This window comes from Emydura macquarii, unplaced genomic scaffold (assembly GCF_026122565.2).
Source record: "Emydura macquarii macquarii isolate MOO-44397 ecotype Brisbane River unplaced genomic scaffold, CSIRO-AGI_Emac_v2 contig_2897, whole genome shotgun sequence".
Classification (NCBI taxonomy): domain Eukaryota; kingdom Metazoa; phylum Chordata; order Testudines; family Chelidae; genus Emydura; species Emydura macquarii.
This window is the reverse complement of record NW_027133034.1, coordinates 47,040,097-47,063,333: the sequence shown is the minus strand read 5'-3', so window position 1 is coordinate 47,063,333 and position 23,237 is coordinate 47,040,097. Positions and strand designations below refer to the sequence as shown.

General features: G+C 40.5%; 1 protein-coding gene across 1 annotated transcript in view; it reads right to left on the bottom strand.

The window, feature by feature from the left end:
* The window catches only part of FCHO2 (FCH and mu domain containing endocytic adaptor 2), a 217,271-nt gene that overhangs the window by 153,348 nt on the left and 40,686 nt on the right, over positions 1-23,237 (bottom strand). Inside the window, exons 4-6 of the mRNA XM_067568645.1 lie at positions 22,322-22,463; positions 22,077-22,229; positions 15,695-15,799 (exon numbers count right to left, since the gene is read on the bottom strand). Of these exons, the coding sequence (XP_067424746.1) occupies positions 15,695-15,799; positions 22,077-22,229; positions 22,322-22,463 (400 nt within the window). The remainder of the gene's footprint in view (positions 1-15,694; positions 15,800-22,076; positions 22,230-22,321; positions 22,464-23,237) is intronic.

Sequence of the window (23,237 nt, the reverse complement as noted above, 5' to 3'; positions counted from 1 at the left end):
CATGTGGAAATTCAATGTAATAAAAAGTTTTCCAAATTCCTGTTTTAATAATTCAAGGAAGAATTTACTAGTTTACTAGTTAATATTTAGACATTTTTATTTTATATTCAAGTTACTACTTAGATTTTTTTAAGCTAGTATTAAACAAGGATGGAAACAGGCCTATTATCTAGGGCTCCGTGCTTCCATATTACTGTTGTCATGAAATAGTGTTCATAAAAAGATAGCTGCAAACAATACTACACTCAAATGTCCACTCAAATTATGCTTAAATGCAATTTAAAGTATGAGTTTGTTGTTTGTTTTTTTCTGTTTTCTAAAACTGCATATATTCCTTCCTGAAAGCTTTCAAAATGTGTTTTGAAAAGAAAAGTTACTGGCCCACAACTGTACTCTTTTCATACAGAGCCATTTCTGGGTCTCTGAAACAATATTTAACACCTGTAGACTCCTGAAAAGCTCAGGATTCCAAGATATTAAACTTCATTACTGATTGGCATAATAGTACTTCACTGTAGATGCTGTATATGTTTTTGACACCCTCAACTGTCTGTTCCTTTTCACCAATTTAATAAAGATGGAGTGACAAAGCCGAAAATGAACCTATAATCCCAAATCTAGCAGGAAAGTAATGGGGTGAGCGTAAACCTAACAGAGAGAGAAACTTTCACAGAACATTTGGTACAAGTAAATGTATTTATTTCTTTATACATGGAACTTTTAAACAGATCTGCAATCATTCAAACTAAAAAAGCCTCAGAAGCATTTACCTCAATTATTAAAAAACATTAAAGTTAGGACCATGTAAGCACTTTCATTACAAGCCTCTCTTCTTAGGCAATGCCACCTTGGACTGAAATTGTTCATGTTTGTACTTAGCCTACATTTGGGTTTTTTTGGGGGTTTTTTTTTTTTTGAAGAAAGTTTTGCATCATTTACATTTAAGTTTTTCTGAGTTATCTCAATAAATGGAAATAGCAACTATGCAAATGCAACATTCTATTTTCACGAGAAGTGTGTACCAATTGCATAATATACCTCTGGCTGTCTATATACATCTTTATAGAGAGGATCACTCCAAAATCCTGTCTATTATTCCAACTTATCGACTGAAATGAAGCATATGGCTTTTTAAAAACCCTTAAGAATAAAGTTAATTCTAAATAATATTTCTTCAAACACATCAAAAGCATCTGCACTCATGAGGAGTAAGTTATAATTTAAGCAATCAGATAATGAAAGAGCAACCCCACCCCACACACACAGGAGGTCGGAAAGAAATTTTCCCTCAGGTCAGATTGACAGTGACCTTGGGAATTTTTCACCTTCCTCTACAGTGTGGGGATGCAGTAATTTGCCAAAATTATCTGGGTTTATCTCACTTAATCATTTTCCTGCCATTGCAGGAGCCTTGAGCACTGGTGCACCTCAGTCCCTCCTCTTCTCTGCCTGTGGCACATAATAGTCTAGTCTAGTTTATAATACTTCGGTCTAATTTCAGTTGTGGAGTTTAGTGTGTGAGTCTGGGGATGGTGCTGGTGGGCTATGAAATATACAGGAGGTCAGATTAGATGATTTGGTGGTCCCTTAAGCTCTACTACTATGACTTAGAGTAGCTATCACTGGTTCACAGTCAAGCTAAAAGGGCATATCAAATGGGGTCCCACAGGGATTAGTCCTGCTCAATATCTTCATAAATGATTTAAATAATAGCATAGAAAGTACACTTACAAAGTTTGCAGACAATACCAACCTGGGAGGGGTTGCAAATGCTTTGGAGGATAGAATTAAAATTCAAAGTGGTCTGGACAAAATGGAGAAATGGTCTGAAGTAAACAGGATGAAATTCAATAAGGACAAATGCAAAGTATTCCAATTAGAAAGGAACAATCAGTTGTACATATACAAAATGGAAAATAACTGCCTAGGAAGGAGTACCGCAGAAAGGGACCTGGGGGTTTATAGTGGATCACAAGCTTAGTATTAGTCAGCAGTGTAACACTGTTGCAAAAAGAGCAAACATCATTCTGGAATGTATTAACAGGAGTGTTGTATGAGCAAGACACCAGAAGTAATTCTTCCACCCTACTTTGTGCTGATAAGGACTCAACTGGAGTATTGTGTCCAGTTCTGGGCACCACACTTCAGGAAAGATGTGGACAAACTGGAGAAAGTCTAGTGGAGAACAACAAAAATGACTAAAGGTCTAGAAAAAATGACCTATGAGGAAAGATTGAAAAAATTGGGTTTGTTTAGTCTGGAGAAGAGAAGACTGAGGGGAACATGATAATAGTTTTCAAGTACATCAAAGGCTGTTATAAGGAGGGGGGTAAAAAATTCTTCTCCTTAACCATTGACGATAGGATAAGAAGCAATGGGCTTAAATTGAAGCAAGGGAGGTTTAGGTTGGACACTAGGAAAAACTTCCTAACTGTCAGGGTAGTTAAGCACTGAAACTAATTGCCTATGGAGGATTTTAAGAACAGATTAGAAAAACACCTGTTGGGAACGGTCTATTTATTACATAGTCCTGCATTGAGTGCAGAGGACTGCACTAGATGACCTACTGAGAGCCCTTCCAGTCCTACACATCTATGATTCACTCTTGATCAGTGCAAGAGCAAGTGGAGGAAGATTAATGACAAAAATGGCTAACAAATAGCAACAGGTGGGAATTAAAACTTTTTAATTGTTTAGGTTAAGTTTATGTGCTGATCAGTCCTGAGAGAGAGGAGACATAACAGTAACAGATATTTGAAAGGTAACTCCCAGGAGAGGAAGGAGGGGGGATTAATTTTTAGTGAAATACAAGGGAATATAACTACAAACAAGGGGATAGGATTAAGTAAACTTCTAGAGTAAGGAATTGTGTGTATAAATTTGCACTATTTTAGTTAAACTGGTGCAAACCACTGTGTGGATGCTTATTTCGGTTAATTTAATTATTTCATTTTAAGAGTGACTTATCTCAGTTTAGACTAAACCTGTTCCAAACCAACTTAATGAAGCTAAATCAAAGTATACGTGGTTTAAACAGAAATAAGGGCTTGTCTACAATTAAAAGTTTTCTGCTTTAACCATGCTGGCACAGTTAAAGTGGCAACCACCCCTTTACTGTGCATGCAATTATATAACTATAAAAAGGCATTTATTCTGGTATAGCTTATTTCAGTTCTCAAACCAAAATTAACTATACCAGTATAACTGTCTACATTAGGGCTTTTGCCAGCAAAAGAGCACAATCCTAAATAACAAAGTTATGCAAGTAAACTTTTTAAGTACAGATCAACAAACAAAATCCATACAACTTTTGCTCCAGTTTAAGTAAACTGATTTAAAAATCACACCTTTAAGTTAAACAAGTGCAAATTTCCATGTAGACAAAGCCCTAAATATCAGGAAAATACTTTCTGACAGTGGCTGACCCAATGTGCTAAACATATGAGTAGTTCTATTGACTTCAATGGGCCAAAAGGATCAGGAAGATTTAAAATAGCCTCCAAAGAGAAGTAGAGGAAGCCCTGAAGAATGTACACAAAGAACATTCCTGCACCAAAGTGATGGACTAAATAAAAGATTTAATAGGTCTTTTCTATGAATAATTTTAGTAAATGAAAACAATATTAGATTCTATTTTAAAACAAATCTAAAGCCAAAAATAATAAGGTTAAAAGATATCACTCTCATTCTCTCTCCACCCCCTAACTCAAAAATAAATTGACATGTCTTTTTCATTCATTTGTGCAAGGCTTAAAACATTCTTTGGCCAAGGGCTCTCTCAAACACCATGAATGGCTCATCTAGTTCATTTGCATACAGCTTATTTCCATGTTTTCCTCCTAATCTATGAACAATGGAAACATACTTCAAAAGCTTTTCATGTTTATCTTATGTGAATGCTAAACATCAGCAACCTCCAGCCACCTCTTATCTGCTGAAAGAGTTCTCTTCCTACTACTCAAAGTAATCCTGCTTGTTGTTTCAGGGCAAATTTATATGGTTACTTAACAAGGCCAGTTAAACCATGTATAAACTAATTAAACTGTTTCTAGTTTTTCCACAAAGCAATAAATCAGCCACTAGGGACCCAAGCTCCCTCTTATGACTCTGATCCAATTCAATAACAGACAGTCCAGTGCCTTGGTTTTGGAAACATGTTTTTTTCTATCTTAGAGTTTTAGATAGTGTCTGTGGCTGAAGTGAGGCTATTCTGTTAATAGTTCATGCATACTGTATGCTGACATGGTTATTGTGATGTTTAATGTAGGACCATGCTGGTTAAATCATCAGGACAACTGAAAAACAAACAGGAAGATAAAAACAATGATTCCTGATAAGACACTCCTCAGCAAACATTTAGGGACAATACCATTCACTTTGATGCTCTAACTCCAACCCTTTGCCAAGCTCACCAAACTGGTTTTTGACAGCAGGGCCACAAGGCACAGGAAACTGAGACAAAGGACTTCCGGCGGGCTAAAAGTGACACCTTCTCCCTAGGCAGGAGTTAGTTGTTTGGGAAAGGGGGTGTTCATGGGAACAGACTGACACACAAAGATACCCTCTATGGGTTTGAAAATGACTCCTGGGTTAACATCAGGGGAATGGAAAGTTTACAAGAAGATACACATGTGTAGGCTTTTATGATTCTAAAAACAATTTTTTGTTTCTCTCCTATGTTATGCTTTGTTCTGTCTGTTAAGATTAAACACTACTCTGGTTTAAGAAAGCTGGTCACTATTCAGCACCAAAAGGGGGAACCGTAGCTGCCAAAATCAGTCACATGTGTGATGGGGTAACCATGACTGATCTACAGCAGCAGTCCCCAAACTTTTTTCCAGCAAGGACTCTCTGGCATCTGACTAAATTTCCTGGATTCCTTTCATTTTTTATATTTAAAGTTTCAAGTTGTTATTATTCTATTAGCTAATTATTTAAAAATATATATTTTTGTAATTAAAAGAAGACTCAGAACGGAACCAAAAGTAAACATTCTGTAATTATTACAAGTTATAACATCACCCTTACTTTCACTTTGAATAAAGTTATTTTGTGGTGAAGTTCAGAACGGGCAAACAACAGTACTACTAGAATGCCCCCAGCAGTGTGACTTCTCACGCACAGTGCATGTGAGGTCACGTTGTGCGAAGGACACCATTTTGCAAGCAAAATGGCATCTTCCATGTGGCAAAAATGCCGGAATGCCTTTCCGGCATGTTCCAGCCCCACTGCAGTATTCCGCAAGGTACAGACCCCCACATACCCCATGGTGGACCCCCAAGTATCCAGGGACCTCACTTTGGGAATCACTGGTCTAAAGGATAGTGCAACCCAGGGCCCAGTCTGAAAGTGGGAGAACAGCATGATTCCATAAAAGGAAAGGAAAAGGCACAATGCGGACACCTGTGGGGCTGCACTCAGAGAGAATAGAGAGGGAACAGTGGTGCCGCTAGCCCTGTAATTTTCCCCATAATCCCACTCACACCCACAAATTCATCTGTGAAGCTCAGAATAAGCATGAGAAGTTTCAGCCCAAAGGAAGATTCTTTAAAAAGCTATAAGCACCTTGAAACACAGAGACATGAGAATGACTACTCTAACAGGCCTTAACTATAGCATTAGTTTTTTGTACTAAGATAAGCAAGTTGGGCAAGTCAAAATTAAAAAAAAAAAAAAAAAAAAAAAATCAATAGTCCAAACCTTGATTTGCTAAAAAACAATGAGCCTCTCTAATAATACTAAGTATAAATATTGCATATAAAAGAATATGAATCTGTTACGTTAGTTTCATGAGGTACAGAACAGAATTGGCTATGATTACTTGACTCCCTCAGGGAACTGATGGGCAGGATCCTGAGAGGCTAATATGAGGGGGAAAGGAGTCCAAGAGAGCTGGCTGTATTTTAAAGAAATCTTACTGAGGCGCAGGAACAAACAATCCTGATGTGCAGAAAGAACAGCAAACATGGTAGGTGACCAGCTTGGCTTAACAAAGAAGTCTTCAGTGAGCTTAAACACAAACAGAAACCTTACAAAAAGTGGAAGCTTGGTCAGATGACTAGGGAGGAGTATAAAAATACTGTTCAAGAATGCAGGGGTGAAATCAGGAAGGCCAAAAAATAACTGGAGTTGCAGCTAGCAAGGGACATGAAGAGTAACGAGAAGGGTTTCTACAGGTATGTTAACAACAAGAAGGTGGTCAGGGAAAGTGTGGGCCCCTTACAGAATGGGGGAGGCAACCTAGTGACAGAGAATGTGGAAAAAGCTGAAGTACTCAATGCTTTTTTTGCCTCGGTCTTCACAAACAAGGTCAGCTTCCAGACTACTGAACTGGGCAGCACAGAATGGGGAGGAGGTGAGCAGCCCTCAGTGCTGAATGAACAGGTTCAGGACTATTTAAAAAGGCTGGACATACACAAAACCAGAGGGCTGGATGCAATGCATCCAAGGGTGCTGAGGGAGTTGGCTGATGTGATTGCAGAGCCATTGGCCATTATCTTTGAAAACTTGTGGCGATTGGGGGAGGTCTTGGATGATTGGAAAAAGATAAATATAGTGCCCATCTCCCAAAAAGGGAAGGAGGAGGAATGGGCGTACTACAGACCAGTCAGCTTCACCTCAGTCCTCAGAAAAATCATAAAGCAGGTCCTCAAGAAATCCATTTTGAGGCACCTGGAAGAGAGGAAGATGATCCAGAACAATCAGAAAGGATTCACCAAGGGCAAGTCATGCCTGACCAACCTGATTGCCTTCTACAATGAGATGACTGGCTCCGTGGATATGGGGAAAGCAGCGGACATGATATACCTTGACTTTAGCAAAGCTTTTGGTAGTCTCCCACAGGATTCTTATCAGCAAGTTAAAGAAGTATGGGTTCAATGAATGGACTATAAGATGGATAGAAAGCTGACTAGATTATTGACCTCAACAGGCAGTGATCAACGGCTTGATGTCTAGTTGGCAGCTGGCAACAAGTGGAGTGCCCCAGGGGTTGGTGCTGGGACCAGTTTTGTTCAACATCTTCATTAATGATCTGGAGGATGGGGTGGATTGCATCCTCAGCAAGTTTGCAGATGACACTAAACTGGGGGAAGTGATAGATACACTGGAGAGTAGGGATAGGATACAGAATGACCTAGACAAATTGGAGGATTGGGCCAAAAGAAATCTGATGAGGTTCAGCAGGGACAAGTGCAGATTCCTGCACTGATGGAAGTATCCCATGCACTGCTACGGACTGGGGACAGCGTGGCTAGGCAGCAGTTCTGCAGAAAAGGACCTGGGGGTTACAGTGGATAAGAAGCTGGATATGAGTCAACAGTGCACCCTTATTGCAAAGAAGACTAGCAGCATATTGGGCTGCATTAATAGGAGCACTACCAGCAGATTGAGGGAAGTGATTATTCCCCTCCTTTCGACATTGACGAGGCCAGATTTGGAGTATTGTGTCCAGTTTTTTGGCCCCCCACTATGGAAACAATGTGGACAAATTGGAGAGTGTCAAGAAGAGGGCAACAAAAATGATTAAGAGGCTGAAGCACATGACTTATGAGGAGAGGCTGAGGGAAGTTGGCTTGTTTAGTCTGCAGAACAGAAGAATGAGGGGGGATTTGATAGCAGCCTTTAACTGTCTGAAAGGGGGTTCCAGGGAGGATGGAGCTAGGCTGTTCTCAGTGGTAGTAGATGACAGAACTAGGACCAATGGTCTAAAGTTGCAGTGGAGGTGGTCTAGGTTAGATATTAGGAAAAACTTTTTCACTAGGAGGGTGGCAAAGCACTGGAATAGGTTACCTAGGGAGGTGGTGGAATCTTCATCCTTAGAGGTTTTTAATGTGCAGCTTGACAAAGCCCTGACTGGGATGATTTAGTTGAGGTTGGTCCTGCTTTTGAGCAGGGAGTTGGACTAGATGACCTCCTGAGGTCCCTTCCAACTCTAATCTTCTATGATTATTGACAACAGACATCTGAACAAATAAGCGTTAAAAGAAACAGAAATGGTCTTGCTAAGGCTTAAGCAATGAGAATAACATCTTAACTTGATTCTCTTGCACACAGGTTAAATACATTAGAGAAAAATGCAGTGAAAAGCTGGATGGATTTATACAGGCTTTTGGCCAACCCCAAATAAAATCCAAAAGGTGATTTTAAAATGTAGTTTGTGAAGTGCTTTCCTGAAATAGTCCTGAGGAAAACAAATAGAAAGTTGATTGATTAAGAACTGTAACACCATTCCATCTTCATAAGGCATTTTCCATGAATGAGTTTGTGTGGGTGCCTGATCATGAACTTACTACCACCAGGAAAGAGGCTTAAGTCCACAGGTATCTAATAATTTAAAGGAAGGCTGTACAAGCTTAATAAGGACTTCGTGTCATGATCCAGGGAAAGAATGGTTACTTACCCTACATTAACTGTGGTTTGAGATGAAGTCATTACTGGTCCCACAGTAGATGAGCATGTACCTCATGCACATGAGCTCAGGCTTCTCCATAGCTGTGTCAGTTGGGGCCATGAACATGCCCTGAACCTCCTCACACGGTATAAAGAGCAGAGCAGCCACAACTCTCCCTTACTTCCCTCTTAATTTGATGTTAGTGAGGATTCCAAAAGTGGGGATGAAAGGCTGTGGGATTCACACTGACTAAAATATCTTGAAGAACCAGTTACTGAAAAGGAAGTAACTGTTCTTTCTTCTTTGAACATGCGGCAGTGTGGATCCTGCAGTAGATAACTGGCAAGCAGTATCCTCTTCAGGATGACAGGAATGAGGAGTACCAGCTGTTTTTCTAAAAGATATGCTGTGGGAATTATTTTGAGGAAGTTCTATGGCCTGTGTTATACAGGAGGTCAGACATCGTCACAATGGTCCCTTTTGGCCTGTGTATCTACGAATCAGTAAACATACATACATACAGACAGAGACAGACAGACAGAAAGACTGGGATACCGCTCTCCCAAATCTGGCATGGGCTCTAGCAGCCAAGTCCAGCACCTAATGGTTACAAACATCAATGGACTGCTCCACATAGCAGTCTAGTAGATTTCAGAAACAAGCACAGGATGTTGCTTGAACTGTGGTAAAGCGTTGATGGACAATGGAGGCAGCATCTCTGCCAGCTGGTAACAATGTGATATACTCAATATTCCATTTAAGACAGACTGACGTGAAGTGTCTTGGCCTTTACAGTAGCCAGCTATCACCACAAACAGGTGCGGGGGCAATCTGAAAGATTTAGTCCTGTCAGTGTCTTAGAACAGACCATGAAACATCTCCAGGGCATGCAGTTTCTTTTCCCTGTGTGTAGAATGTGGTTTAGGGAAGAATACAGGTAAGCTGATTACTTGATTGAAGTGAAATTCAGATACAACTTTGGGGATGAACTTTGCATGACGTCTCAAAACCACTGTGTCCTTGTGGAACATGGTATATAGGAATTCAACCCTGAGTGCCTCAAACTAACTCACTCTCCTGGCTGAGGTGATGACCATCAGAAAAACCATTTTAAGAGTCATATAGCGGTTGGGGTACTCTGTGATGGGTTCAAAAGAGGGATCAGTTAGCTTCAGGAAGGCCATGTTGAGGTCTCATGTTGAGTTAGCTTCTGTTCCCAGTACATTATTCAGGTCCCAGAGTACATTATTCAGGTCCCAAAGGAATTTCAATATTGTCAGAGAGGAGAAGATCAAAAGCAACAATATTAGAGGTCAATATGCTGATATCACCATTAGATGACCCTTCATCTAACTGAAAGAGAGTCCAAAACGTTTCAACTGCATTTAAGCAATCTAGAATCTTCAGTATCCAAGCCTGGTCAAGCACTAGGTGGTGTTGGGTCGCCCATATGGAAAATCTCTTCCATTTGGAGGAACAGATCTTCCTCATGGACTGTTTCCTGCTTTCTGCCAAGATGTCCTGAACATGTGAAAAGCAGTCTTTTTCCACGGTACCCCTCAGCCAACATCCAGGCCATTAGTTGTAGAGATGTTGGGTGTGAACAAAAAACTTGTTCTTGGTTCTGTGACATCAGGTCTGGGCTTTCTGGAAGTCTGATTGGGGACATGTGTAGCTAGTCCATCAGCCAGAACTGTTTTTCCCAGTAGGGAGTTATGTAGAAAGTCATCCATGGTCAGCACCAGAACCAGGATGACCATCTTGTTGGGGAAAGAGGAGGATTCTGTGGGTGGGGAGGGAAGCTGGAGCATCTCCTGGGCCAGTTTTGCTTGTCCATTTGCTCTGGAGGGCTCTGGTGGCAGATTATACAGATATCGGGCAGTTTGTGGATGGATTGTAAGGGGCCCTGATACTGGGTACTATTTGGATATACCATAAAGTGCTCCAGTCTCCCTGGGGATGGCTTTCTGTTGCAGCCAGGAGAGGAGTAGCCTAGAGAAGGGGAGAACTCCTCCTCTGGGAACGATGGTGCTATCAAGCACAGTTTTGAGTGAAGATGATGCCAGTGCCCAACTTCGTGCCAGCATTGTTGCTGGGAGAAAGGGTGAGAGTGGATCCTGAATGGCAAATTTTGGTGTCTGGAGTGGTTCCTTGGTCAGTGCAGATGTCAGTGTCAGAAGGGCTCTCAGTGTCTATGTCAGAACCAAGGCCAAAGTTTCTCCAGCTTTCTTTGATAACAGCACCCTGCTACCATCTTTGAACTGGAAGGACTGTCCCTGGACTCAGAGTCCTCCTTCTGAGGCAAACGTAATGTCCACTTGGAGCTACATTTGCAGCAGTGCTCTGTGTCCAACACAGAACTTTCTGGATCTTTTTGACCCACGATTGGAGCAGAAGAGGTCAGCACTGATGTCTTTACTATCAAGAAGGCATCTGCCAGAGCGGGACATCCCAGTACTGGTGTTCTCTTAGCCACTTTCTTCTCCTGGAACCAGAAATATTCCTGGTTGCTGGGGCACTAGCTTAGGAAAGGCTCCTAGGTTCCAGCTGAGACAATGTTTCTTCCAAATGGGTCTGATGATACTTTCATGGATTGCTTCAAGAGATTCAGTCATATCTCTTGACTTCCAAGTGCAGTAAAAGAAGAAGCAGACGGAGCATGTATCAGGAATGTGAACTTCCCCAAAGCAGAAGAGACATCTGCTATAACCATCACGCAAAGGACTGGGTTTAAACCTAAGGGGTTAGAGTCTGGTATTTTTCATGGTTGTGTAACTTTGCCCTGCTCTATAGGGGATGGGGGCAGGGTGTATAGGTCAGCTCTTTTTTTCTAGGGACATCGAGGGAATGAAATCGCCATCCCTCATTTGAGGCATGTGGTTTGGAAAAGATGGTTGGTTATCGCATGGGTTGGTTGAGGTGGAAGCAGGAAACCACTTTTGGTAGAAATTTGGGATACAAGCACAACAAAACTTTCTCCTTATGAAATGCGGTAAAAGGGAGATTTGCCAGCATGGTTCACCAATGCTTCTTGCAGAGGTGATAGCAACCAGGAAAGCGACCTTCATGAAAAAAAGACAAAGGGAGCAGGGGGCCAGGGATTCAAAGGGAGAGTTCATTAAGGACTATGTCTGGAGGAGCAATAGGCTGAATGGCCAGGTATTTATGTACAAGGCCCTTCCAGAACCGGACAGAGCCAAAGAGTGGGTAAAAACAAAATGTCCCTCCAATGGAGAATGGAAAGCGGTAATAGCCACCACATGCACCCTGATGGAGTTGAGAGTGAGTCCCAAGGCCTTAAGACAGAGAAAATAGTCTTAAGAGCATCGGGATGCCCACAGCCTCAGAGGCAAGACTTTTCTGCTGGACCCAGAAAGTGAAACGCTGCCATTAACTTGATAGTGTTGGAGGCCCAGTGCAATTTGAGTTGTCTGACCATGGTTTTGAGACCTAGCATAACTTAAGTTGCTCAGTTGACTATTCTGGCCTCCACAGCCTGACTTCTTCCGGTTGGCAGAGACAAACAGGAATATTGAGTAACCTAGCCGATGTCTCAGTTTCTGCATACCATGGCACGTAAGACGAAATACATAACATTTATGTTTGCAACTGCACATAGATAACGGTGATGGGAATAACAAGTTATCCTTCTACTTCTGGGGGTACACTTTTTCACTGCCAAGGAGCATATTTTCTCACCGCTCCCCATATCATCAGATGTTGTTTTGACAACCCCAATTATTATGGTGAGAATGGAACGTAGTCAAGGATGAGAACCCGATATAGGTAATAGAATATGTAATAATTAGTAGAGAGGTAATTAGGTGAAAGCTGTGTATAAAAAGGTATAAAAAGTCACCACTTAAACAAAGGGGCGTGCTCCATTAACGCCTGATTCCGCAGGAGGTGCTCCCAGTCAAACCAGAGGATGCACTGACTCCCTTCCTGGCGGGCCCCAGAAGAAAGCTGTTCCTGTATACAGCCGTTTAAATGATTGCTTAGCTCTCCACATTTAGTGAGTATGATTATATTGTAGTTAATGTTAGGCTTTGTATTTAACTAGTATATTTATAGGAAACCTTGCACATGAAATCTTATTGATCTACAAATCAGGCATACCGTGTCTCACTGGTATCCACACTGATCACTAAGCGTCCAGATCAACAGATAGGATCATTTCGTGGAGGCCCTCCTGCTAGTGGAGAGCACATTTCATACTGCCGACGAACATTCCCGTGCTACCAGAGGCATCCATCCAAAAACCAAGCTGTTAGGTGAAGCATCCGTGGAGGATGTTTCGATATGCAGAGAAGCAAAGGAAATCAGAACTGTTGAGGTCAGAACAGGGCAATTAGGATGACCATCGCCCTTTCCCATCAGAGTTTGTGAAGAACATGTGACAAGAGTGGGAAGTTGTAGCTGATCCAGTCCGACCAGTCAACAACCAGGGCATCGCCCTGCGAATAGGTACCAAGTTCTTCCCTTGAGCAGTACTGAATGCAACTGGTTTTGATATGAGATGCAAAGAGGTCCCTGATTGGAGTTCCCCATTGGCCAAAAATGTCCACAATTACTGTGTTGTGCAGTTCCCATTTGTGGTCAGAAAAATGAGTGGCATACATTGAGTACCGCCCAAAGTTCCAGGATGTTGATGTGCATCCTGGCTTCTTGAGCCATCCAAGTTCCTTGAGTCACGCGATCTCCCATGTGGGCTGTCAAGCGATGCATCTGTTACGACTGTCACACTCAATGAGGATGGGAGGAAGGGCAATCCAGAGCAGACTTACATGGGTCTGTCCACCACAGAAGGGAGGAGATGACCTTTGGTGGGACGTTGAGGACAGTGTCCATGTGTTGGTGCATGGGGGAATAGGCTCATTGTAGCCATAGTTCTAGACAGATGAAGCACAGGTGAGAGAAGGCAGTGACATACGTGCATGCTGCCATATAGCCGAGAAGGGAAAAGTAAGTTCTGGCTGAAACTAAGGGGTTGGATGTCACTGAAGCGATCAGGAACCTGATCCTAGTCTCTGGAACCTATCTTTTGGCAGATAAATCACATGTGGAGGTCGCATCTATGCATGGTCCAATGAACTCCAGAGTGCAAAGTTGTGTAGGCTGCAATGTTGATTTTTCGACATTCAAACTCACTCCTAGGGAGGAGAGGAATAGAAGGAGCTCGGAAGTTGATTTCCATGCTTCTTTTCTGGATCACACCACCAGCAGCCAGTCATGTAAGTAAGGGAAAACAAGGACTCCCTGTCATTGGAGGTCAGCCACTACCATGGAGGAAACTTTTGTGAAGACTCTTGGAGCAGTGGTAAGTCCAAAAAGTAGGATCCTGTATTGGAAGTGCCAAGGATCCACAGTGAACCTCAGAAACTGTGGGTTGAGCGATTGTCGATGGGGAAGTAGGCATCTTGCATATCAAGAACCATAAACCTCATGCTTTCTTCTAGTGAGGGAATGATGGCCATAAGCATGACCATGGGAAACTTCAGTTTGTGAATGGAACAGCTGAGGTGTCAGAGATCCAAGATTGGACTCTATCTCCCTTTCTTCTTAGGCACCAGGAAATATTTGGAGAGAACACTGTGCCCTGAAAGGCTGAAGGGACTGGTTCGACTGCTCCTTTATACAGGAGGGAGTCCGTATCTAGAGTAAGAATACTGTTGTGAGAGTAATCCCTGAAATGGGACCGGGAAGGGAATGTGGAGGATGTAGTATCATAAACTTCATTGTATAGCCGTGTTGAATGACATCCAGGAACCACTTGTCTGTTGTTATCGCTCTCCATGCTGGTAGAAAGAGTTTGAGATGGCCCCCAAAGGGGGTGGTTAGCAAAAGAACTGGGGTGCAAAGAGGTGCTCTCTAGATGCACTCAGAAATATCACTTACGCAAAGACTAAATGTGCTGCACAGAAGACTGAACCAGAGGACCAGGTCCGAGACTCGTGGACCTTCAGGCACTTCTGTGGAGGTTCGTAGACTCATTGGTGGTAGAACTGGGGAGTTCTATAGTGTTGTGTAGATGGCAGGTGGTAAACATTTTCGTGTTGGCGCTAGTGTATATCGCAAGGTGGTTCTAGTGTCTTTCAGTGAGTGCAAGGAATCATCCATCTTCTGACTGAGGAGGAGAGAGTCATCAAAATGCAGGTCCCACTTCTCTAGGGAAGTCTGAGGAACACAAGTAGGATTCCCTCCTCATGATGACTCCAGTTGTTTTTTCTGGAAAGTGTGTCATCAAGGATGAGAGAAAAGCAGAAGCTCCAATTTGGATCATACGGTGGTGAGAACGAACTGAAGATGTGTCAAGTTCACCCCACCCTTTATCACCTTGGGCAAAACCACAAGGAGATACAAGCGCGCATGCGGGGACCGACAGACATTTCTACTTTGAAAAGCTCTGGCTCTGGTCATAGAGCGCATGCACATAACCCTCAGTGGACTAAAATAGGGACTATCACTTGATAAACTTCTTCCTCTTAAGTATGAAGACTTATTTTCTAATATAATTGAATGAGAAGTTCTTCAGTTAGCTTTTTGTCTCTGAGTTCTTCAGCACTAGTCTAGATACTTGATTATAGTGCCTTCCTGTCAGCTAAGGAAAACAGAGCACCTGTAATTCTTTCACAATACCCTCAACTTACAAAGAGCTTTCCATTTCAGAATCAGCAGTAACAACTAGAATGACCTAACTAGAACTCTCTTTCATAAAGGAATTTTCTCTGACTCAGATATGACACTTTATAATACTTGAGAGAAGGGGACTGCACTGTAGTAGGAGAACTCAAGAACTCTCACCTAATCCCAGCAAATCTTTAACCCACTCCAGCTCTCTCATTCCTTATAGGAAAAAGATAAGAGTCTAAACTACCTTTCACAAGGCTTCCCCCTGCCCACTCCCCGACACAAAGTCCTACCCTACTACATCTTGCCTTTTGAACTCCAATACAACTCCATTCTGAATCACACTCTCAGCTACAGCAATCATCTGATTTCCCACAAGTACATGCAAACCTACCTTCTCCCCAAAAGATTACTTTCTCTTCCCAATACCCACCCTCAAAAATCCTAGAACACACATGCTTACACTTGTCAATGCAGGAATCTCACTGGTGGAAATGGAACAGTCAAAATTTATCTTGTGTGCCCATATTACTTTTAAAAATATGCAGTCCTCATTAACTTCAAATAGACCTACTTCACAATAATTCTATAATGAATTACTCTCCAAATTCTTTGTCCCTTTGAGGGCATCTAAAATCAAAGTGAATTGGATGCAAATGATCCAACACTCACCTGTGCAGTTTCTGTCATTTTTTTTTCAAAGTCAGATTTAGCTGCAGCATACTTTTCTACATAGAGTTTATAGGTATCCGTAGCTTTTTTTGATTTTACTGCTGCCTGTAAAGAACAGAATTACACAAAAAATATTAGAATACAGTTATATTTTTCAATAAATTTATTCCAACCTAAGGTCTTTTTTATTTATCATTACTGAAAAGATGAAGATGTGGATATCCAACAGGGCATGAGTCAGAAGATAGTAAAATGAGTTTTATTTAAATTCCAGTGAACGATAATTTAAGCATTTATTATCAGCAATTATAGTATTTTTATTCAAACCCCCTATTGTATATGAACCACATCATTGGAAGTGCCACATATCAGGGTGCAATCCAATCTTGGGGAAATGTCATAAAAGGTAAAGATAACTAGAAGCCTGATATGGAAAGTAAGGTAAATGGGAAGTGGTGGGTTGCAGAGCTGGAAGGGAGAAGAAAAAGCACAATGCATGCTTCTAGGTACTGACTATTCTGGGGATGGAACAAGAAAGAGGAAAGAAAGTATATACTATAGGCCTTCTTAGAATCCTCTATTGGCACTAACCAATCTACACATTGTTCATTGAAGTGTTACATTGCTAAGGAGTAACTGATTAGCTCATTTTAGAAGTCAAAAATAAATGTTTAACTGAAGAAGGAAAAGATACAGGAAAAAAAGCAAGTTCAGAATACAGAAAAAATAAGATGTAAGCTTCAAATGACTTAAAAAAAGCTGTTGGAAAACGAGAAAAAATGGGAAGATCTAGTTTTTAAAAAGTGAAAAGAGAAAAATCAAGAAAATAGAAATTGTGCTGGATTCTTTATCACTGGAAATTTTAAAATCAAGACTGGATGTTTGTCTAAAAAATACGTGCTTTAGTTCAAAGAGGAATTAATTCAGGGAAGTCCTATGGCCTGTGTTATGCAGGAGGTCAGACTAGATGACTACAATGGTCCATTCTGGACTTCAAATCTAAAAGAATTTCATTATTTGAAATCATTAGAATTTTTATAGGTATTATTCTTCCTAAAATATATGGGTATAGCAGTGCCTCTGTATTAAGTTGGGTTCAGTTTTTCATGAAAAGTAGGGATTTGACCTTTTTGGTACAAAGAACACTTCTCAAAATGTACAGCATATAATCTGTAAGTGAAGATCGAATTTTCTGAAGGTTTTGTACTTTCTTGTTAGTTTTGAGTCAGAATTAGTTAAAAATAGAACAATGTTTTTTCCTAAGTATCTCAGCTTTTTTGCTGCCCTTTGTTAAAAAAACAGCTGAATTCTCCTTAAACTTTCTGTATAGTTAGAACTCAAAAAAACTAGTGTTGAATTCTTAATTACAATTCACCATGTTTAGATATACAAAGTTAATTATTATTATATATTATCTTTGTCATTATATTCACAATTGGCTCTTACACAAAACAGCCACCATTCCCCAAAACTCTCAATCAGACTGAAGTGACCTACTGAAATTAATCATGTCCTCTGTAAAGATGGCAACTATTTCACTAAAGACTTGCAATATGAAAATAACGATACCCCTGTAAAAAAATGGCCACCATCTGTCATGATTACCAAAAGAATTAAAGCCAGACTGCCCTCAAGAAAAAGATGGTTACATCCTGTGCTCTGATTAGAAAACAAGACTGAAAACTGAGGAGGACAGTCAACTGTGAACTCCAGTTCCAATTAGGAGAAGTAGCAGCCAGGACTCCAAAGGAAAAGAAACTCAGCGTATGCCTACACAGCAAAAACCAAAAAAGCTATGGCAGCAAGTATCATAGGTCAACTGACTCAGCCTCATGCTGCGCAGTTAAAAATCACAGCATACACATTTTGGCACAGGCTGGAGCCCAGTCTCTGAAATCCAGTGAGGAAAGAGGGTCCCACAGCGGAGAGTCCAGCCCTAACCCAAACATCTACATAGCTACTTTTAGCACTGCAACACGAGCACTAGTTAACTGACCCAGGCTCACTACTACGGATTTGGGGTTTTTTTTTGCTATGTAGATGTACCCTAATACTGCTGGGGCTTTCCAGCCTTTACCAAGGCTCTGTGGCACAGACAGAAATGTCTCCATATCTGAGGAGTCATGATTGGTCTTACATAGCAGAAATGACACTCAACAAGCTCTTCCACACATAAAGAAAATGGACATGGTCATACTGGAATTAGGGGGATAGAGATGGGATGCACCAGTCCTGCCTAGGGCTGCCAATTTTGGTTGGAAGTATTCCTGAATGTTTCATCACATGGCCATCTTTAATTAAAGATTAATCTTTAAATCCTGAAGACTCCAGGACAATCCTGGAAGGTTGGCAATCCTAGCCCCATCTCCTTCCCACTCCCTAAACACAATTAGCCTTTTGACCCACGCTTCATTATTCCCATGCCTTTGTATCTCCACAAAACATAGTGAAACACAAAGGAAGGGGACATTCCTGATCTCCACTTCCCAAATAATCTTCTGTACTTGCAGTATTAAAAACTCACGATAGTCCATAAACAAACGTTTTGTTTAAAAGAAATTAAGGTTGTTTAAGTGTGAAATTTTCCCAGTGCAAATCTGTAAAAAGCAAGGAAATGTCAAGTTATGGGACTTTTAAACTAAGACTTATTTTTATTATATTTTAAAAATGGATTAAGCTTGAAATGACAGATAATACATTAAAAGATTCTAAATGTTGTATTTATGGTTTAGAGAACAGACAAAAATCAAAATTGTTTGTTTCTTCATTATGTATGAACTAAGCACAAGGAAGAGCAATTTTTGTACAGCTGTATGCTTTGAGGAGGGAAAACTTAACTGCTCTGTGAAACTTATTTAGGAAAATTATTGAACAGGTGAATAGCAAATAAGCATCTTTAGAGTTACACAAGCAGGATGTGTGCGTGTGTATACATACACACTCACACAGTAATTGTTGGAACTCCATTTGGTAGATTGACTGTAACTGAAGGCTTGGCTATCATTCAAAAAAATGTTGTAAAGTCATTACAAATGGAGAAGTTAAAGATTTTTGTATTAACATGACAAGGAGCAAGACGAAACCATAAACTAAAAATGTTGTAATAGTTTGTGTTTAGTTATATAGTTGCTTACGGTTACCTGATTTGGCAATAAGATTTTTCAAATACCTTTCTTTCAGATGCCTCAATACAATATATGTTCAATGTTTGATTGTATGATGAACATTCAGTGGACGATCACTATTGCATCACATAGATGCATAGATGGATGCACATTGCTTGTCTTCTGATAACAAGTGTTTCCCTATGTTTGTGATACAAAGATACATTCTGTCCTGCTAAGGTGGTCAGGGACCATTCTATCCATAGTTGACTGGTACAGCCTTTGGGAACATGTCTCTGAAGTGTTTTGAGTGTGTATTCCCTTGAGTAAAATGGAATCAGAGAGAACATAATATAGATAGAGCAAGTAACCCAATGGGAGCAATGTTTGAAGTATCATGCAGCTGAACATTCAGCCCATTCATGAACATTCAGTCAATCATGTTTAGTAAAGATCTGGAGTGTGTGCTAAATGATGGCCTTTGCATGAATCATCCACCCATTCTCCCATTTTGTCCACTCACAAACTGGACACTACCCAGCTTGAGTGTTCTGATTCTAAGTGTACGAGAGATTTCCGCAGACTTGTAGCCATCCTGAACACTGGATCTTATCTATTCTGCTATAATTTACCTTGCGGCTTTTAAATCCTTTCATCAAACCTTTGATGAGTGTGCCAACAAAATTTGCCTTCTGCAGAGTTCCAGTCTATCTTGGTAAACTATGGTTTTCCCTTTCAGGCTCCTGGGCTAGGGCAGAAGCTAGGAAAGATGTCCTGGTTTAAGCGAAAAGACAAGATGACTTTAGACAAAGGACTAGGACAAGCTCAAAGGGCCATTTTGTTGTGGTGAATAGCTAATGTGAGAGGACAGCCAGCAATCCTATTTCTGAACCTAAGGGATAGTTAGCAAGAAAACCATACTGAACATAAGAAAACTCTAGTCCAACAAGTGGAGGGCCTTAAATAGTCAAACAGGGATTCACATAATCTCTGTAGAAACAGGGTGACACTCCAGGGTTAAAACAGGGGATCTGAATGAAGGCAGTAAAATATCACACTTCCAAGAAACAAAACAGAGAAAAGAATCTCACTGTCCCCCAATCCAATGACCTGTTTAGGATGCTAAATTCAAACATTTGGACTTCTTAAGATCTGGGAGCTAGTTCTTTGTCAAAATTCTGATATCATGGTCGATCTAGTAGAGATCATTTGGCCTGCACCAGGCAAGAGAAAACTGCCCACACCAGATGGTAGGCAAAGGAGATACTCTTTTTGCATGAATAAAATATAGTCAAGGCTACCCTGCCCATCATACTCCTAAAGGAGTTATGGTGTGTTGTCACAGACCAGGGCTAAGACTTTGGGTTTCTAGATCCAGGTGCTGGTGTCTGCCAAAAAATAGTGGGACAGAAGAAGAGGGTCTTACTCCCTTCGGACAGGATTAAGAGATCCTTGTACCAACAACTTCTTGGTCATTTTGGAGCAATAAGAATTAGTCTGGGTACTGCAGACTCTCTGTTGACTGTCCAGAGGAAAATGGACGGGAAGAAATAAACAAAGGAAAACTCCATGGAATGACAAACCCACCCTTTGCAGTCAGTAGTTTTCTCCTTCCTCTGCAGCAGGTACACAATCACCTGTCACTCTTTTTTTTTTTTTTTTTAAATTTAGATCAGATCCATGACCAGGCTTCTCTCCCTGCCAAAAAATGTCAAACATCAGCAACCCCACAAGCTGGGAGGACTTCTGATCTACTGAACTAGTCCACTGTGCAATTCAATGGGTGGGAACATGGAGATATTTTACCAAGAGGAGGTTCACCTCTGCCCATGAGAAAATGAAAGTGGATCTTCCTCAGCAAGTTTAGGGTATGTCTACACTGCAAAGAAAAGCCTGCGGCACTGAGTTTCAGACTATGGGTCAATTCACTCAGGTTTGCAGGGCTTGGGCTGTGGGTCTAAAGTATCAGTGTAGACGTTCCTGCTCTGGATGGATCCTGGGCTCTGAAACCTGGTGAGGGGAAGAGGGTCGTGGAGCCTGGGCTCCACCTCAAGCAGGAACATCCACACGGCTATTTTTAGCCCCACAGTCCAAGCCAATTGACTGCACCTCTGAAACTTGGTGCTCCAGGTTTTTCTTTGCAATGTAAATATACCCTATGTCTCCAGCTGACACCTTGATATTACTGCTGTTATGAAACTTTGTGTATGTGTCTTCCTTTGATTAAGTCCTGAAACGTTAACAGGCCTAGCCTGACTGTCACAATTCAAGATATGAAGCTTAATCTTTCTTTGAACCAACCGAAAGCACTAATGTGCTCTCCACCCTGTCAGACTTCGCATTTATGGTAAACTGGATTCTACTTTGGGTTCCAGAAGAGGGAAATTTGTCCCTGGAATGCACTGTTCTCTAGAAATGAGGTTATCCAATCTCATCTACTATTCAATTTCTCACTGGCTGGAAAGATTAACCAATACCTCTTTTTGATCCAAATATATAGCATTCATGATAGACTAATAATTACATAACCGAACTTAAAAAGTTTAATATCTCTTCAAGCAATTTCAATATATATATGGTATCTTTGCCCAGGCCAGTTTTTTTTCCAATCTGGAACAGAATTTAAAATGTATCCTTTCATCCTCATTTCATTCTCACAGAAAAAAATTAAGTTGTTAAAGAAAAACAGGAAAATAGTTTAGCAGGTCACTGGTATCTTAGGCAATGAAACTAAAAGAAAAATGAATGAATGTTAACTTCTATCAGTAACTTTCCTTTGTATTATTATCCAGGCACTAGGATAACAGTAAATAACTATTTACATCAGACTCTAAAGAAAAAATTTATTTAAGTAAGCAAAACAGAAATATAACCTCAACTCATGTATTTTAAAATATGCGAATTTGGGATTTACATATTTCACTACACCTTTAATAGAAGGATTTAGCAGGTACTGACATGATTATACCCAATTTCAGTAAATGCCAGCAAAAAGAAAAAAACTGAATGATGTTTTTAAACTACAAATACAGTTTGCACAACATTTAACAGTGAAGAGGTCAATTAATCAAGAGAAAAAGCACAGACAAAATAGTGGATACAATCAGGTACTCAATGTTTCATATGAAACAAGAAGGCTGAAACTTATCAACTGCAATTTTTTATCTTGAATATTTCTTTTAAAGTAACCATAATGAGAAAATTCACAAAATGTATCATCATATATTACTAAACAACTTGACAAAACATTTAATTTAAATAAGACTTTGCAAAGTTACCTTGTCAATTTCTCTCTGTGTTGCACCTTCCTTTTTCAAACGTTCTTGTTCTACACACTTAGCATTATAGTTCTCCTTTGATTTCTGTAAGGCCTGAGTGATACTCTGAATGTTTTGCACTGCTTCCAAAGTTCCTGAAACTTCTTCTTTAGTCTGTCAAATATCACATACTTGTCAAAAATGACCAGTTTAATATTTTAATTGTAACAAATGACTGAAAATACATAAAATGGAAAGTGAATAACCTTTTTATGAGCTTTGATTTGTTCATCTCCATACTTCTGCACTTCTTTTATTAGCTCTTGTAATTTCCGGACAAGCTCCAAGTGACAGCTTGCTAATTTTTCTGTTGATATTTTGAAAACATCCCAAACAGGTGGAAAAGTCCTAAAAATAAAGATTATTTAATGTTTCTCTTTCCTGTAATGTTGAGTCATATTTTTTTTTCTTTTTAAACCAGCTACAATTTTTATAATACAGTGCTGAGATATTGATGATGTGCTTATAAAGTGCACTCTTCTCTAAAAGAGTAATGATGTAAAAATGGCACAGTCTTACTCAAATCCACTCCTTTTCAAAGTTCTATTTACTAACTTCAATGACAAAATTAAATGTTTACTACTTTTTACTCCTGTTAATCATGCACAGTCAACATAAATAAAACAAAATAAAATTCAAGCTTACTCAATCTTATCCATCATAAGTACAAGTCCTAGTCTACACTTACCTGGCAATTCGGCGGCAGTCGACAGGAGTTACGCAAGCTACGCAGAGTAGCTTGCGTAACTCCCGTCAACTGCTGTGCTTCCCTTCTGCGCGCCATCTTCACTGCACTGCGCCACTTGAGGGGGTGGTTTACCAGCATCGACTTCCTGATTGATTGAGCGGGTCTACACTGACCACTCAATCCACCCAGAAAGATTGATCTGATGGTGGCGACTTTGCCACCGTCAGCATAAACATACCCCAAGATACAAGTTCCAATCAGTTATACCTACATAAACCCATTGAAAGTCAGAGTGGCACAGATGTTATTAATCATACTGGTGATCTTGCAAATAAAACACCCATGTGGACTCGGAGCTAGATGGAACATGCGAGACCGCCTGTTTTCAGAGCAGAAGCACACTAAAGATGGGATGAGACTTTCATATGCTTATA